The sequence below is a fragment of the Bufo gargarizans genome, chromosome 6 (assembly GCF_014858855.1).
Source record: "Bufo gargarizans isolate SCDJY-AF-19 chromosome 6, ASM1485885v1, whole genome shotgun sequence".
NCBI lineage: Eukaryota > Metazoa > Chordata > Amphibia > Anura > Bufonidae > Bufo > Bufo gargarizans.
Window position 1 is genome coordinate 166,023,640 of NC_058085.1, and position 19,103 is coordinate 166,042,742.

At 45.5% G+C, this 19,103-nt stretch overlaps 1 protein-coding gene across 1 annotated transcript in view; it reads right to left on the bottom strand.

Moving 5' to 3' along the window:
* SLC29A3 (solute carrier family 29 member 3) overlaps nucleotides 1-19,103 on the bottom strand; it is a 53,911-nt gene that overhangs the window by 19,093 nt on the left and 15,715 nt on the right. Inside the window, exon 4 of the mRNA XM_044298628.1 lies at nucleotides 11,361-11,587. Within this exon, the coding sequence (XP_044154563.1) occupies nucleotides 11,361-11,587 (227 nt within the window). The remainder of the gene's footprint in view (nucleotides 1-11,360; nucleotides 11,588-19,103) is intronic.

Sequence of the window (19,103 nt, forward strand, 5' to 3'; positions counted from 1 at the left end):
TATACCACCTTCAGACCGTGTTCACACCACAGTTAGAGCAGTGGTTAGGACCCCTTGCCATGCTGAGAACCGTGACGTGGTGCATGATGGGCTCCGATATCTCCATGACTGGAATATATTGGCAAAAGTCTCAGCTTTTAATACCTTCATTCATGTCTTGCCAGCATAGTCAGTGTTATATCTGTTTGGTGCATTTTCTCTCTCTGTGTCTCATATGATTGCTACATTCTGTGTAGTTTGCTCTTGTGGTGCATGTGGACCGCGCCGACATCCTCCATTGTATGCATATTTTGCTGGGGTTAGTCGATTACTGCGGTCCACATGCGGTCGGGCTGCTCCCCCAATAGAAGACACGCCACAGTGTCAGGGGTTTGGCAGCTCCTCCAGAATTGCCACTATATATTTTTTTGTTTTTTGGTTTCTGCCTTGTTAGATTTGAGTGCGTTTGCCTTTACTTGGCATTCTAACACTCTTTTGCACCTGGTAACCTCCATCACATGGTCTGGTGTGGGTGTGGCTCGCGGCCTGGCTTCATTCACATTGTACAACCGCAGTATTCATGCTGGGCATTTGTGGGGAGCTTGGCTGCGAGCTGAATTATACCACCTTCAGACCGTGTTCACACCACAGTTAGAGCAGCGGTTAGGACCCCTTGCCATGCTGAGAACCGTGACGTGGTGCATGATGGGCTCCGATATCTCCATGACTGGAATATATTGGCAAAAGTCTCAGCTTTTAATACCTTTATTCATGTCTTGCCAGCATAGTCAGTGTTATATCTGTTTGGTGCATTTTCTCTCTCTCTGTGTTTAATATGCTTAATTGGTAGTAGGCTTTTGAGCCTATACAGCTTGGAGTAAGACAACATGCATAAAGAGGATGATGTGGTCAAAATACTCATTTGCCTAATAATTCTGCACTCCCTGTAGTGCTCCAGCCTGTACTGCCCTCCATATAGTGCTCCAGCCTGTACTGCCCTCCATATAGTGCTCCAGCCTGTACTGCCCTCCATATAGTGCTCCAGCCTGTACTGCCCTCCATATAGTGCTCCAGCCTGTACTGCCCTCCATATAGTGCTCCAGCCTGTACTGCCCTCCATATAGTGCTCCAGCCTGTACTGCCCTCCATATAGTGCTCCAGCCTGTACTGCCCTCCATATAGTGCTCCAGCCTGTACTGCCCTCCATATAGTGCTCCAGCCTGTACTGCCCTCCATATAGGGCTCCAGCCTGTACTGCCCTCCATATAGGGCTCCAGCCTGTACTGCCCTCCTTGTGGTGCTCCAGCCTGTAATGTTCCCATGTAGTGCTCCAGCCTGTAATGTTCCCATGTAGTGCTCCAGCCTGTAATGCCCCCTATAGTGCTCCAGCCTGTAATGCCCCCTATAGTGCTCCAGCCTGTAATGCCCCCTATAGTGCTCCAGCCTGTAATGCCCCCTATAGTGCTCCAGCCTGTAATGCCCCCTATAGTGCTCCAGCCTGTAATGCCCCCTATAGTGCTCCAGCCTGTAATGCCCCCTATAGTGCTCCAGCCTGTAATGCCCCCTATAGTGCTCCAGCCTGTAATGCCCCCTATAGTGCTCCAGCCTGTAATGCCCCCTATAGTGCTCCAGCCTGTAATGCCCCCTATAGTGCTCCAGCCTGTAATGCCCCCTATAGTGCTCCAGCCTGTAATGCCCCCTATAGTGCTCCAGCCTGTAATGCCCCCTATAGTGCTCCAGCCTGTAATGCCCCCTATAGTGCTCCAGCCTGTAATGCCCCCTATAGTGCTCCAGCCTGTAATGCCCCCTATAGTGCTCCAGCCTGTAATGCCCCCTATAGGGCTCCAGCCTGTAATGCCCCCTATAGGGCTCCAGCCTGTAATGCCCCCTATAGGGCTCCAGCCTGTAATGCCCCCTATAGGGCTCCAGCCTGTAATGCCCCCTATAGGGCTCCAGCCTGTAATGCCCCCTATAGGGCTCCAGCCTGTAATGCCCCCTATAGGGCTCCAGCCTGTAATGCCCCCTATAGGGCTCCAGCCTGTAATGCCCCCTATAGGGCTCCAGCCTGTAATGCCCCCTATAGGGCTCCAGCCTGTAATGCCCCCTATAGGGCTCCAGCCTGTAATGCCCCCTATAGGGCTCCAGCCTGTAATGCCCCCTATAGGGCTCCAGCCTGTAATGCCCCCTATAGGGCTCCAGCCTGTAATGCCCCCTATAGGGCTCCAGCCTGTAATGCCCCCTATAGGGCTCCAGCCTGTAATGCCCCCTATAGGGCTCCAGCCTGTAATGCCCCCTATAGGGCTCCAGCCTGTAATGCCCCCTATAGGGCTCCAGCCTGTAATGCCCCCTATAGGGCTCCAGCCTGTAATGCCCCCTATAGGGCTCCAGCCTGTAATGCCCCCTATAGGGCTCCAGCCTGTAATGCCCCCTATAGGGCTCCAGCCTGTAATGCCCCCTATAGGGCTCCAGCCTGTAATGCCCCCTATAGGGCTCCAGCCTGTAATGCCCCCTATAGGGCTCCAGCCTGTAATGCCCCCTATAGGGCTCCAGCCTGTAATGCCCCCTATAGGGCTCCAGCCTGTAATGCCCCCTATAGGGCTCCAGCCTGTAATGCCCCCTATAGGGCTCCAGCCTGTAATGCCCCCTATAGGGCTCCAGCCTGTAATGCCCCCTATAGGGCTCCAGCCTGTAATGCCCCCCTATAGGGCTCCAGCCTGTAATGCCCCTATAGGGCTCCAGCCTGTAATGCCCCCTATAGGGCTCCAGCCTGTAATGCCCCCTATAGGGCTCCAGCCTGTAATGCCCCCTATAGGGCTCCAGCCTGTAATGCCCCCTATAGGGCTCCAGCCTGTAATGCCCCCTATAGGGCTCCAGCCTGTAATGCCCCCTATAGGGCTCCAGCCTGTAATGCCCCCTATAGGGCTCCGGCCTGTAATGCCCCCTATAGGGCTCCGGCCTGTACTGCCTGCCCTCCTCGTAGTGCTCCGGTCTGTACTGCCCTCCTCGTAGTGCTCCGGTCTGTACTGCCCTCCTCGTAGTGCTCCGGTCTGTACTGCCCTCCTCGTAGTGCTCCGGTCTGTACTGCCCTCCTCGTAGTGCTCCGGTCTGTACTGCCCTCCTCGTAGTGCTCCGGTCTGTACTGCCCTCCTCGTAGTGCTCCGGTCTGTACTGCCCTCCTCGTAGTGCTCCGGTCTGTACTGCCCTCCTCGTAGTGCTCCGGTCTGTACTGCCCTCCTCGTAGTGCTCCGGTCTGTACTGCCCTCCTCGTAGTGCTCCGGTCTGTACTGCCCTCCTCGTAGTGCTCCGGTCTGTACTGCCCTCCTCGTAGTGCTCCGGTCTGTACTGCCCTCCTCGTAGTGCTCCGGTCTGTACTGCCCTCCTCGTAGTGCTCCGGTCTGTACTGCCCTCCTCGTAGTGCTCCGGTCTGTACTGCCCTCCTCGTAGTGCTCCGGTCTGTACTGCCCTCCTCGTAGTGCTCCGGTCTGTACTGCCCTCCTCGTAGTGCTCCGGTCTGTACTGCCACCTGTAGGGCTATAGCCAGTAATTCTCCCGTAGTGCTCCAGACTTTAATGCCCCCCCCCCCCCCCCCTATAGTGCTCCAGACGGAGACAGGAGTCATAGGCTCCCATGTCGCGCTGTTACTGTATCTTTCACCCACTAAGAAGCAGGTTGGCCATTGCCTGGCAAGTTTTAAACACATGCCGTTTCTTTATATCTTCAGTTATGACTGTTATAAAAGTAGGTATCAAACATGTCTTGGAGAAAAAGGTCTACCACTAGATACATATGAATCATAGATATTTATATGAACGTCAACATAGAAGTGGTGCTGTTTTCCAGGGAATTTCTTTTTGTACTCATTAAAAATATATATATAAATATTCACGACATGGGGCAAATATGAAGCGTGCCAAAAATCGAAAGCAAATGCATTAAAAACGTCCCATTTCTTTCCTGAGGGAGACATTTACAAATAATAAATAACATAAGTGTCTGTTAACTTGACAAATGTTGAATGAAAAAGGAAGAACAGAACAAAACAACAGCATATAAAATCCTGCAGGGGACTCATCATTCACAGAAATGTATTACTAACTTATCAAACATGCAAATGAAGCAGATCTCAGAAAAAAAGCCATTACAAAAGCACATAGATGACTGCAAGGACACACATGCCGACGGCTGATGCCACAGTGCCATCCCCAGATAGCTTTCTTTAAGACTACATGGATCACAGGTAATACCTAAAGGCTTTATGTTTAAAGTGCAGATTCACCGCTGTAGGAACTTCACACAGTGCCTTGAAAAATTATTCATACCCTTAGAACTTTTCCACATTACAGCCGCAAACCTAAATGTATTTTATTGGGATTTTATGTAACAGACCAGCACAAAGTAGGAAATATGTGTGAAGTGAAAATAAAATTATACATGGTTATCATTTTTTTTTTTAAATAAATAAAAATCTGAAAAGCGTTGCGTGCATTTGTGGTCAGCCCCCTGTACTCTGATGATCCAGTGTGACCACCTGTCTTTAGAAGTCACCTAATTATGACAGCCTCACAGGTTTGTGAATATTAGTGATCAAACGACATCATGAAAACCAAAGAACACGCCAGACTGGTCAGAGATAAAGTTGTGGAGAAGTGTAAAGCAGGGTTAGGTTATAAAAAAAGTATCCCAAACTCTGAACATCTCATGGATCACTGTTCAGTCCATTATCCAAAAATGGATGAGACCAAAGTTGAACTTTTTGGCCTAAATGCAAAACGCCATATGTGGCGGAAAACTAACAAACACCCACAACCACCATTTTTTGCAACAGGGCTAGGAAAGGGGGGGGCTGAATACAAATGCACGCCATACCCCTCTATGCAGTTTTACAATGTAGCTTTGGGTGGTCACCTGAAAGATTTTTTATTGTATATAAAAATGATTTAAAGGAAAGGTAGACTCTTGAACTATTGTTCTTTTACTTTTTCTAACGTCTCTAAAAAAGCATCTCTTCAAGAAGTCTAAATTCACAATCATTGCTGTTTGGGCTCTACAGCTAATACGTCTCCTAGGGTAACAGACTACAAACAGACTCTGTGTAGTCTGATCCTGCAGTCATACTCTCTGTCCATCTGGCCCCTACTTCTTACTAATTTATAGTAGGATAAAAAGAGGTAGAGGCAGATAGTCTCTTCTATGACTGCAGAACCAGACTACACATCTAATAATTGTCCGAGATGGTAGACTTACTTCCCTTTCCATTCTAATTTCACAATACAGTATTATTCTTAAAACAGCTTCTAATCCCAACAATGTCTTATAAATTATACAATAAAGAAGTTAGTGTAGAGAACACAGCTTTTTCTTTCTGAGCATTTAGCCTTCAGTCACGGCATAAAACTGCATGAGCTTGATAAAGTGGTGCATTTCATATAAACACCACAATTTACCAGTAAGCATTTTTTAAATCAAATCATTTTTTTTTTGATTTTCAGATTATTTTTTTTTAACACAAAAACAGAAACAACTCCACAGCATAATACCTCACCACCCCCTCAGGGACAATTCCGAATATAAGAAATAATACAGCAAATACAAAAGAAGCATGAGTATAAAGAGATGCATAAGTCAATAATATTACCCAGCAGTAACACTATACATAACATTAATGCATAATGGTTACACAGCACGAGGCAAATAAAAAATAAAACTCGCACTTCGCAGGATACAATACCCTTCAGTACACAGATCCTGTCAATGGAAGGTCCAGGGCATCTAACCAGAGCCCCATACTCTTTCAGATTTCCCTATTGCATTCCTCCTTTTCTATACTATAATCCTTATCTTAATCTAATAATACTGTTTTTATCCTATTAATATAATCAGGCATGGTAGGTGGAAATGGCTAGATCCAATGCCTGACAATCAGCTATATGAAGAGTATTCCAAAAGAAATATCCCTTTCTACCAGATTTTCATCCAGGAGGCCAAGTACACAAACTTGAAGCTGCAGGGATATGAACATTATATATCCTGATTAATAGGGTTGATCATAGTGACAGAGCCTTTTTAAACCAGACAGGGCTCATCACGCTGATTAAAAAGATACCTTTGTTTTGTCTGTATGCTAATCAGCTGCAGAGATATGAGTGTTTTTCATATGCAAATGAGCAAGTTGGAGCACCAGGGGGCGAGTCTGAATCCTTGGAGCATTGTTTTTGTAACACTCCCCCTCCCCTCCCTCATTTAACACAGAATAAAAGGCTATAGCATTAACAAAGTGAGACTAGTGTTTTTTTATGATTAGAAAGCTAATACATATCTCTGGTTTCGAAAAATCCACTCTTCTCATTATGGAAGGCTATAGCATGTAGTGTACATGATATGTACATGCTAGGACACAGCTCTGTCCTCACTATGCTGATATCTAACCCTGTCAATCAAGGGGAGGGGGAGTGTGAAGAGCACAGGGGGTGTTACAAAAGCAGTGCTCCAAGGATTTAGCCTCATCTCCTGGTGCTCCAACTTGCTCATTTACATATGAATAAAACACAGATATCCCTGCAGCTGTTTAGCATACAGACAAAAGAAAGGTATCGTTTTAATCAGCCTGATGAGCCCTACCAGGAAGCATCATTGGTTTACTTGGGGTTAATAGGGTTGATCATGCTAACAGAGCCTAGTGTGTATAACCTCCTTCCAGAACTGTCCAAATGCTGAGGATTCCCACATCATATGCAGAGGATGAGCTTCCTAAGACAACTGGAGTCAGTATACAAAGCTATTTTATGTAGCCAGACTGGTGTACTATATATCCCGTGGGTGAGGAACACTTGTAACAAACTGTAGGCCTCAGAAACAGAGACAAAACTTAATGAATAGTCAGAGACTCTGGCGGCTACATTATCAGTGAGGGGACCAACGTGAGCCTTCTGTTTACTCTTAAAATGTAAGGGGAATTTTTCAAGGTTTAAAGATAACAGATGAGAACAAAATAATGAAATGTCTCCCTTGGTATCTGTAGAAGATGTAATACTAATCAAAAATAACATTTAATTGTATTGAAAGGCAGACTGATTTAACCAGTTCAGCAACTGCAAGTGTTGATAAGGCAGTCCAAATTTTTCCGGAGTTAGGGCTCTTTCACACTTGTGTTATTGTCTTCAGTTCCGGAACGGAACGTTTTTTGGCCGGAGAAAATACTGCATTCTGCGCTTTTTGCTCCGGCCAAAAATCCGGAACACTTGCCGTAAGGCCGGATCCGGAATTAATGCCCATTGAAAGGCATTGATCCGGATCCGGCCTTAAGCTAAACGTCGTTTCGGCGCATTGCCGGATCCGACGTTTAGCTTTTTTAGAGTGGTTACCATGGCTGCCGGGACGCTAAAGTCCTGGCAGCCATGGTAAAGTGTAGCGGGGAGCAGCATACTTACCGTCCGTGCGGCTCCCGGGGCGCTCCAGAGTGACGTCAGGGCGCCCCAGGCGCATGGATGACGTGATCGCATGGCACGTCATCCATGCGCATGGGGCGCTCTGACGTCACTCTGGAGTCCCCCGGGAGCCGCATGGACTGTAAGTATGCCGCTCCCCCGTTCCTACTATGGCAACCAGGACTTTAATAGCGTCCTGGGTGCCATAGTAACACTGAAAGCATTTTGAAGACGGATCCGTCTTCAAATGCTTTCAGTACACTTGCGTTTTTCCGGATCCAACGTGTAATTCCGGAAAGTGGAGTACACGCCGGATCCGGACAACGCAAGTGTGAAAGAGCCCTTAGCCAAAACGCTTGAGAGTCTTCAGAAGGGTTTGATTATATGGCGATTTTGGGGGCTACATCAGAGTCTCGAAAAATCCAACACTGCTGGATTTTGTGCAATTCTGTGGTCACTCTGCAGCCCCATTCATTTCTATGGCTGCCCTTCTACACTGCAATAATTGGGAGCCATGTAGCCAAACCCTAAGAGAGGTGTGCAATCATGTGTAGACCATAGAAAACACACTATATTCCAGGAGCTGCATGCAGAGCATTATAATAGAAGAGCTCAGACAACTAAAGGTCTTGTCAGTGCTGAATGTGCAGGATTCTTTACAACTTTTGCTGCTTCCTCACAATAATTATTTGCTGAATTACCAAAAAGTGCAAAAAGGGCAAAACTATGAGGCACTAACGACATTGTGAAAAGGCTGGGTATTATGCAGACATGCATCTAGATGATAAATTATCCATCTTGTGTTGTATCCATCCATGTTTTTTATTTATATAAAAAGATATGGTCAGTATATTTCCGGAGCTCTATACCTTCTAATAATGCTTTTGCCATCTCTTGTAAGTTTTCTCAACTTAAAGGGGTTGTCTAGCTTCAATTTCAATTTTGGCTAGGGCCAGGACTGCACTGTACCTAAAGAAAAAAAGGCACTCACCTGCTTCCCTCCAGTGCAGATGCTCCGGTCTGGCTCTTTCCAGTCCCCAGAATGTAACTCCTGGACTGGGTCACTTGCACTGCTGCAGCCAAGCACTGGACTCAGTGGCGATGTGTCCCCTAGTGGCATATGACCCAGTAGTAAGTTGTCCCGTTACAACTTATCCCCTAGCCAAGATTAAAGATAAATGTCTGGTCGGCGGGGATCTGACCACTGGGGCCCTCACTCTGCTATCTCCTGCAGTCTCATGGAGCTGCAGCAGTTCAAACAAGGGAACCCAGGTGATCATGTGATCGGCGGGGGCCCCAGTGGTTGGATCCCCACTGACCAAATACTTATCTCCTATCTTTTGGAGAGGGGATAAGCTGTAATAGGACAACCCCTTTCATTTATGTTCTGGTTGTGATGGCCTGCATGCCCATTGATACAGCCCAGCTCTAAAATGATCGGTTCCCAGTCAGCATGTTTTGGTATTGTATCCAAAAAAAAAAAAATAATAAAAAACAAACAAACAGACCCTACCAAATCAGAACGGATCCATCATGGAATCCGCAATAACCAAAACCATGATGTCAGAGTGAACAAAACCACAGGGAGGGAAATACATCTAAAAGTAAAACAGGGTCCTATAACAACCTGATAGGTGATACAAAAGTAGACATACCGGACATTGCTATGCACAGGAGAACTAAAGGATTCATTTTTTAGGTAATTAGAATTGAATTGATGAAACCAACAAGAGAGCAAAATAACAGAGAGGAATTCAAAATATATCAGTTTCAATTAGGAACCACAAGAGAGCTAAATATGCTACAAAATATTTACGTAGACTAAAAAAGTTATGAAAAAAGCATCAGACGACTCCCACCGACTACCCAGATCCTACAGTGGCAAGCCTCTGGCAGGCTCAAAGGCAGCCGAAGGGTGTGGAAATTGTATGACAATAAGTCGTAAGAATCTAAGATATGCATTTTGGTTTAGATCTGACCCCTTCTTCAAACATCTTACAAAAAGAATATAAAAAAAATAAAAATAAAATAAAATATAATAATAATAATAATAATAATAATAATAATAATGTGCTGGTAGGGGATCATATTTCATTAATGAAGTGGGTGGGGCTGGAGAGTAACCGAGTGAGTGACGTGCTCTGCAGGCTTGCCCGCTGCGTGCACAGTGAGTACTGCTTACAACTAAGTGATTTCTAGTAGTTTAGCAAAGCAGCACTGCTAGGGGCTGCTGCATACACTTAATATGTGACGACTGCTCTGACCGGGGCCCAATGTAATGGGGTCAGATCCCCCCATAACAGTGGCCTCCACACATCCCCATAACAGTGGCCTCCACACATCCCCATAACAGTGGCCTCCACACACCCCCCTAACACACCCCCCCATAACAGTGTCATCCACCCCCCCATAACAGTGTCATCCACCCCCCCCATAAGTGTCATCCACAGACCCCCCCCCATAACAGTGCATCATCCACAGACCCCCCCCCCATAACAGTGCATCATCCACAGACCCCCCCCATAACAGTGCATCATCCACAGATCCCCCCATAACAGTGCATCATCTACAGATCCCCCCATAAGTGTCCTCCACAGATCCCCCATAACAGTGTCCTCAACAGATCCCCCATAACAGTGTCCTCAACAGATCCCCCATAACAGTGTCCTCAACAGATCCCCCATAACAGTGTCCTCAACAGATCCCCCATAACAGTGCACCATACACAGACCATAATTAGTTCAAAACCCAGCTAAGGCTACTTTCACACTAGCGTTCGGGCGGATCCGTTCTGAACGGATCCGCTCATAATAATGCAGACGGAGGCTCCGTTCAGAACGGATCCGTCTGCATTATTTTTAGCATAGAACAGCTTAGTGTGAAAATAGCCTAGTACGGATCCGTCCAGACTTTCAATGTAAAGTCAATGGGGGACGGATCCGCTTGAAGATTGAGCCACATTGTGGCATCTTCAAACGGATCCGTCCCCATTGACTTACATTGAAAGTCTGGACGGATCCGCACGCCTCCGAACTGCCAGGCGGACACCCGAACGCTGCAAGCAGCGTTCAGCTGTCCGCCTGTCCGTGCGGAGGCGAGCGGAGCGGAGGCTGAACGCCGCCAGACTGATGCAGTCTGAGCGGATCCGCCTCCATTCAGACTGCATCAGGGCTGGACGGCTGCGTTCGGGTCCGCTCGTGAGCTCCTTCAAACGGAGCTCACGAGCGGACCAGCGAACGCTAGTGTGAAAGCAGCCTTAGGCTACTTTCACACTTGCGTTCAGAGCGGATCCGTCTGGTGTCTGCACAGACGGATCCGCTCCTATAATGCAGACGATGGGATCCGTTCAGAATGGATCCGTCTGCATTATATCTTAGAAAAAATTCTAAGTGTGAAAGTTGCTCAGACGGATCCGTCCAGACTTTACATTGAAAGTCAATGGGGGGCGGATCAGTTTTAAATTGAGCCATATTGTGTCAACTTCAAACGGATCCGTCTCCATTGACTTACATTGTAAGTCTGGACGGATCAGTTTGCCTCCGCACGGCCAGGCGGACACCGGAACGCTGCAAGCAGCGTTCGGGTGTCCGCCTGCTGAGCGGAGAGGAGGACAAACGGTGCCAGACTGAGGCATTCTGAGCGGATCCGCATCCACTCAGAATGCATTAGGTGGACGGATGCGTTCGGGGCCGCTTGTGAGAGCCTTCAAACGGAACTCACAAGCGGAGCCCCGAACGCTAGTGTGAAAGTAGCCTAAAGCACACCATTTTGTTTAAAAAATATTTTCTTAATTTCCTCCTCAAAAACCTAGGTGCGTCTTATCATAAGGTGCGTCTTATAAAGCAAAAAATATGGTGTATAGATATATATATAATTTTTTTTTTTTTTTTTACTGTTACTGACAGAAGACATATTTTATTCTCTGCATACAGTATCAATACATCAATATGCAGTTACCTGATATTAAGGACTGGGAGTGCTTAATCGGGAAGCGGCCAGTTACACCAAATACGCTGGCTGTCAGGATGTTTGATGCTCCGCTGAGAATGGCTACACATATCAAAGTCAGAGCAAAGAATTCCCGAGTCCAGAAGGAGGTGTCTACTTTCACCAGCACTGTGATGAATATAAAGATGAGCAGCATGACGACTAATGATGACAGTACTCTGGCCTGAGCCGAAATCCTAGAGAGAAAAAAGAGGAAGACGTTTTTAGCGAGCTGGCAAGTAAGGAGATCTTCCAAGTCTATATATACAGTAAATCTGGCCAGAGGGGCACAGGTCCTACCCACACTGACCTAAAAAGCATACAGGAACCGCCTTTTCTATGAGAGCAAGGAGCAATTAGGAATATCACACATAGGTGTGTCTATGCAAAACATACACCAGACGTAACATTAAAACCACTGACCGGTGAAGTGTATAACATGGTTTATCTTGTGCAAGTGGTACCTTTTCAAGAGGTTGTATCACAAAAAATATTCTACATTTTGTAAGCCAGCACCCTAGTCTCAATATTTTTGTGATTGCATGTAATTAAAGACATAGCCACTGAGTTATTCAATAAAATTTATCTGTATAGCGCCACCTGCTGTTTGTTCCTTCCCTTATTTATTGTCTACCTCACTGAGGTAGTAGCACGTGCTCGGTTTCAAACTTCAACTGTCAGCAGCCATAACTTTTGTTAGAAGCAGTGGCAGCTACATGGAAAGAGCTACAGCAGAAAGGACACATCCCCTGAGCTGCCAGCCTGAAATACATCTAGTACAGCAACTGGAGCAATGATTGAGGAGATCTCTGGTTCAATGCGAGGTACAGGGCTGGTTCTAGCTTTGTTAGGGCTCTTTCACACTTGCGTTATTGTCTTCCGGCATAGAGTTCCGTCGTCGGGGCTGTATGCCGGAAGAATCCTGATCAGGATTATCCTAATGCATTCTGAAAGGAGTGAAATCCGTTCAGGATGCATCAGGATGTCTTCAGTTCCGCAGCATGCTGCACTTTTTGCTCCGGCCAAAAATCCTGAAGACTTGCCGCAAGGCCGGATCCGGAATTAATGCCCATTGAAAGGCATTGATCCGGATCCGGTCTTAAGCTAAACGTCGTTTCCGACGCTAAAGTCCTGGCAGCCATGGTAAAGTGTAGCGGGGAGCGGGGGAGCAGCATACTTACCGTCCGTGCGGCTCCCGGGGCGCTCCAGAGTGACTTCAGGGCGCCCCACGCGCATGGATGACGTGATCGCATGGCACGTCATCCATGCGCACGGGGCGCTCTGACGTCACTCTGGAGCACCCCGGGAGCCGCGCGGACTGTAAGTATACCGCTCCCCGCTCCTACTATGGCAACCAGGACTTTAATAGCATCCTGGCTGCCATAGTAACACTGAAAGCATTTTGAAGACGGATCCGTCTTCAAATGCTTTCAGTACACTTGCGTTTTTCCGGATCCGGCGTGTAACTCCGGCAAGTGGAGTACACGCCGGATCCGGACAACGCAAGTGTGAAAGAGGCCTTAGGGAACTTTCGTTTTTCTTTTCCGGCATAGAGTTCCGTACTAGGGGCTCTATACCGGAAAAGAACTGATCAGGCATATCCCCATGCATTCTGAATGGAGAGTAATCCGTTCAGGATGCATCAGGATGTCTTCAGTTCAGTCTTTTTGACTGATCAAGCAAAAGATAAAACCGCAGCATGCCAAAAAAACTGAAGCCTGAATGCCGCATTTTTTTCCTCATAGGAATAAATTAATGTCGGATCCGTCCTTCCGGTGTGCGCATGCGCAGACCGAAAAAAAAAGATGAAAAAAATTAATGCCGGATCAGTTTTTTCTGGATGACACCGGAAAGACGGATCTGGCACTTCAATGCATTTTTCTGACTGATCAGGATCCTGATCAGTCTTACAAATACCATCAGTTGGCATACGTTATGCCGGATCACTCAGCCGCAAGTGTGAAAGTAGCCTAAGGCTACTTTCACACTCGCGTTTGGTGAGGATCCATCATGGATCTGCACAGACGGATCCGTTCAGATAATACAAACATCTTCATCTGTTCAGAACGGATATGTTTGTATTATCTTTAACATAGCCAAGACGGATCCGTTTGTATTATCTTTAACATAGCCAAGACGGATCAGTCTTGAACACCATTGAAAGTCAAAGGAAGACGGATCCGTTTTCCGTTGTGCCAGATTGTGTCAGTGAAAACGGATCCGTCCCCATTGACTTACATTGTGTGTCAGAACGGATCCGTTTGGCTCAGTTTTGTCAGACAGACACCAAAACCCTGCAAGCGGCACTTTAGTGTCAGTCTCCAAAGTGGAATGGAGATGGAACGGATGTAAACTGATGCATTCTGAGCGGATCCTTTTCCACTCAGAATGCAAACTGATCTGTTTTGGACCGCTTTTAAGAGCCCTGAACGGATGTCACAAATGGAAAGCCAAAACGCCAGTGTGAAAGAAAACTTACAGATTGTCATTTACTACATGGTCTGCTTTTCATTTTTTTACATCAATCATGGCAAGTGAGACAGTTGGGGTAAAAGCACACAGAGCTATGGGGACTGGGTATTGCAGATGTGCTAGCGGCGATCTAGCAACTCATGTCATCAGCTCTATACCCAAAATTCCGGTGACAGGTTCCCTTTAAGTAAAAGTAAAATGATCTACACAAAAAGTAGGTCATAGGGTAATATTTAGTGATAAAAAAGCCAACATACCGATATAGTGCCCAGTACATTGATAATTTCCTAACCAGGGTGCTGCCATCCTGGGGTTGGTATTAGAGACTGTTGCGGACTACCTGTGATATGTTCTGTATTACTGTAACATTTGCCCACAGTGAACTGATACATGCTAATAAGGCCTCATGCACGGGACCATATTTTTCATCCAGGTGCTATCTGCATTTTCTGAGAACAGTACCACGGCCCATTAATGGCACACAGATACGTGTGGCTAGCCGTTCCACAAATTCTAGAACATGTTCTATGCTTGCCTGTATTGTATTGGAGAAGAATAGCCCTATCTATTGGGGGGAGTGAGAAAAATATGGAATGCACATAGAAGGTATCCAAATTTTGTGTTTTTTCTGGACCGAAATACAGACATGCCTATGTGCTTGAAGCCTTAGCTTCAGACTGGTTATTTATTATGTTCAATAGATACTGTTTTATGAGTTTTGTAGTACATCCTGATTGCGTGTTATTATGTGTCAGCATTATAAACTAGTATGGAGACTTGATAATACAGTATCTTTACTACCTTATTTTGCAACCTTCTGATACTGGCATCTTTATACTATGACTTGTTTACCCATAACATATTGTTTGATAATCTGTCATGTGTAGCTGGTTTGTATCTTTTTTGAATGTGCCTGAGAAGTTTTCTTATTTATTTATTTTTTCCAAACATTACTCTACGACCTATTACTTTGTACTTAATGCTTGAATATTGATATGATATATATATATATATATATATATATATATATATATATATATATACACACACACACGCATGCACAGTATATCACAAAAGTGAGTACACGCTGGGTCTTGTGATTCTTACAATATAAAGCTCTTTGCTGTAGGATTCATAATTTTTAAACTACAACCGTTTGAAGAAGGCAACCGCCAGTGAAGTGAACAAGTTGGAGCAGTTTGTTTTTAACCGCTCTTCTCCTCTTCTCTGCCCTTGCTGTAGAGCGAGTTGCCATAGGAACCCAGGTGTGTGAGCATCCAGCAGAGTGACAAAAGCTAGAGTGCGAGCTGAAAAATCAGGACATGATTTCTAAACTGCCACCACTCCCTTATTTTCAAGCCCACCTACACAAATCGGCTGCTAAGGTTTTTTATAAATCTATGTTTTAATGTAACTCTGAAGCACTTTGGGCAACAACATTGCAATTAAATATGCTATATAAATAAATAAAAGTTGAAATGCATTTCTCACTCTATCAAACTTGCCATGTGCACTTTTTAAATTTGATCAATCAATTGGTTAGTGTAATGTTTACTATCTTTACTCACTCAAAACACACAACAGTTACTCAAGCCACTCTACCAAGTTACTCCGCCTACTGCAGTTGTAGACTACTGGTGGAGGCAAGAACACTTCACACTATCTAGTTGTATTGTTGTTGTAATAGGGAGCAGAGTTGTAGTCAGCTTTACCCTTGTGACTTACTGATATGTAATCAGCTTAAATGATATGTAATCAGCAATTAACTAGCTTACACAAACAATGTGATCTAGAAATGTAATCAGCACATATTGGAATCTGGACATATAGTCATTATGTACCCAGCTGTTATTGTCAATGTTTTGACACCAGGGGCATGATTAACCATGTACTAGACCTGTGCTGAATATTTGTTGGTGACACTGACTGTGGTGTACTGCCTTTTTTATCCCTGAGGAGCTCTAGATTGAACAGGGCGAAACACGTTGGAACTTGCGACCATATATGAAGAGATTTGGTATCTGAATAAACTATACATATACTATCTTACCAACAACTATCACAACCATAGATGGATGGACAACTTTGATTGTATGGTTGTACCATTGAAGCTTTAGTTGCGGTATTTTTGGAATTTATTAATTGCGTTTCAAATTTTGGATTTATCACAAGTGCACATTTTTGTTTATTATTTTTTGTACTACATCTGACCGGGATAACAGTGTCTAAATTTTATTTTGGGTTGTTTTCCTTGGGGGGTTTTAATAATATAAATCCTAATAAAGGTTATGTTTTATGAGGGATAATCTGTGAATTCTACTTGTATATGGGTAAACATTATTTGCACTACATTCTCTATTTTGTAGGCATCAGAGCTGAAATCTTCCTTCTACCCTTGCTGGTTTAGAAATGTGCTTTGCATCCTGGGGAATCATATTTAGAGCAGGCATTGTACAGTAATCTGTCAGTGTGAGGTCATGTTCTAGCCTCTGCTCCTCTGACAGGATAGCATAGCATTATAATGATTTATAATGCTGAGTGATACTGAAGGTCCTGAAATCTATTGTATTACACTGACAGCATTATGTCAGTGTAATTCAGTACATTTCAAGACTGAAAATGCTGTGTGATCCTGTCAGAGATGCGGAGGCCAGAAAGGGACCTCTCACTGACACGCAGCTCGCTCGTATGCGTCTGGACTTATGGTAAGGTATGTTCACATGTTTAGGATTTGCGAATGTGCAGCTTGATGTGCTGGAGATCTGCAAGATTAGTTCCACTTAATAGGGTTAAAGGGGTTTTCCCAACTCAGACAATGGGGGCATATCGCTAGGATATGCCCCCATTGTCTGATAGGTGCGGGTCCCAGCAAAGAACGGAGCAGGAAGACTAACGGAGGGCGCGCTGCGCATTCGCAGCCACCCTCCATTCATTTCTGGCTCGCCTATTGCCGTCTGCCCAATAGAAATTAAAGGGAGCATGGCCCGCACATGCGCAGTGCGCTCCTATTCACTTCTATAGGAGCAGCACTTGGTGGTGGACGAACCCCGGGAAATCCGGGGTCCTCCAGCCACAGTGCACCCCGCTTTATTCTCGTTGTAGGTGCGGGTCCCAGCAGTGGGACCCGCACCTATCAGACAATGGGGGCATATCCTAGGTATATGCCCCCATTGTCTGAGATAGGAATACCCCTTTAAACTGCAGCTTTTTTCCTGAGAATCTGTGGGAATAAGTGACATGGTTCTCATTCTCACAATTTATTATAAACACAGCACAGACAAAAATCAGAACAGAAATTTTCTGTTGCATGTAAACAGGGTTGTGGAAACCCAGTTAGCATGCATGGGCTGAGGACTAGCATTGGACTTGATGTAGATGATGCCAAAATACATGTGAAACCAGACAAGTGTGAATGGACCCTTAGTGATCAAGTGTGCCAACAGTTTTCAGCAAAAAGCAGCAGAATGTTTAGTGCAGCTCTGGAGTAGAATACTGGCTGTAAATCAAGATCCGTACACAGGATTAATATCCTTTATGCTCCAGTCACACATCCGTGGTGTGTTGCGGATCCGCAACACACCCGGCCGGCACCCCCTATAGAAATGCGGACAAGAATAGGACATGTTCCATCTTTTGCGGAGCTGCGGACCGGAAGATCGGGGCCGCGCTCCGCAAATGCGGATGCGGACAGCAGATCTGTGTGCTGTTCGCATCCATTCCGTCCCCATAGAGAATGAATGGGTCCGCACCCGTTCCGCAAAATTGCAGAACGGATGCAGACCCATTTGCGGACGTGTGAATGGAGCCTTACAAAGAAACTGCAGTTTGGTTTATGTGGTGGTAAAGAATGCTAAATAATTTGTAGATATGAGAGTAGGGGAAACCCCTCTGACATTTGTGTGACTGGCCATAAAATCATTAATGCCTCTTCCCCAAAACCAGAACACGAAGTCTGTCTAAAGAAAACCAGGAGAGCAGAACGACTTTATGGTACCATTTGAGATGTCTTCAGAGCCCTAGTCCTGGTGGAGCCATTCAAAAGGTCAGGAAGAGAATACTATGACCAGCAGTAGAGGTCATATATAAAAAACCAAAATACTGGACCTAATTTATAACATGGTCGTCTGCTGTTCAGGATTCAAATTAGGACATCCACCGGCATCGCCAGTGTGAACGTCACCTCAATCAGGGCTCTGCAAGAGGGGGTAATTAAAGAACGCACCCCATACTGTCTCTTACCCCCTCATTGTTTGACATGCACATGTACAGAACATTATGACGGGTTGGATGAAAGTTGTAAGATGTTGCTATGATGCCCACAGGAAAATTTATCTTAGTGGACAGATTCTGAGCCAAGCAATGACCTCATAAAACTTGGTCGTAAAAGACAATTATAATGCACGCTAGCCTCAATCCTGACGGCACAGGCAGGGAGGCTAGTGGTGGCAGCTGCAGACCTTCTAAAGGTGTATGTGTCACTGTAGTAAGTTGGCATTTTTAAAGGGGACGACTTTCCTGCTACCTCCAGGCAACCGGATTTCTACCATCTCATAAAATTTCTTTTATCCCTTTTTTTCTGTTATGTTTTGCATTGTATTTCTAGGTCTTTGAATTTTTACCTTGTTAAAACTTCACTTCTTGTTTTCTAAACGATTTCACGACCTCAGAAGAAATATTATATATATTGGTGTAGTAACCCTGTGAATGCTAGAGAGAGTAGTGGGTTGGAGTGGGTAATTGGGAGTTACCTAGTTTAAGGCGTCTTGTATGCTTAAAGGGCATCTGTCAGCAGATTTGTACCTATGACACTGGCTGACCTGTTACATGTGCGCTTGGCAGCTGAAGGCATCTGTGTTGGTCCCATGTTCATATGTGCCCACACTGCTGATAAAAATGAAGTCTGGGTGACACTTTAAGCTCACATCCTGAGTCTAATGTGACTCTCCCAGTTTACATCAATGAAGCCGTTCACACAATGGCTTTTTCATCAGTTTTGTCTCAGACAGCTATAAGCCGCCGCTCCGTGATCCTCAGTGCTGCCTCCCAGATGCATGAGAAGCAGAAAGAATGTGGCCGCCAGCAGGTTTTCAGCTAAATTTCAGCGTGGCTGTCCGCTACAAAATTCCGCTGAAAAAGCCGTTGTCGGAGCTGTCAGGAGGATGCATTCTTACAGCCGAGACCTGCCATTCACTGAAGAGTTAAATGGTATTGTAATTTTCATACCATTCCTGTGAGTCAGTG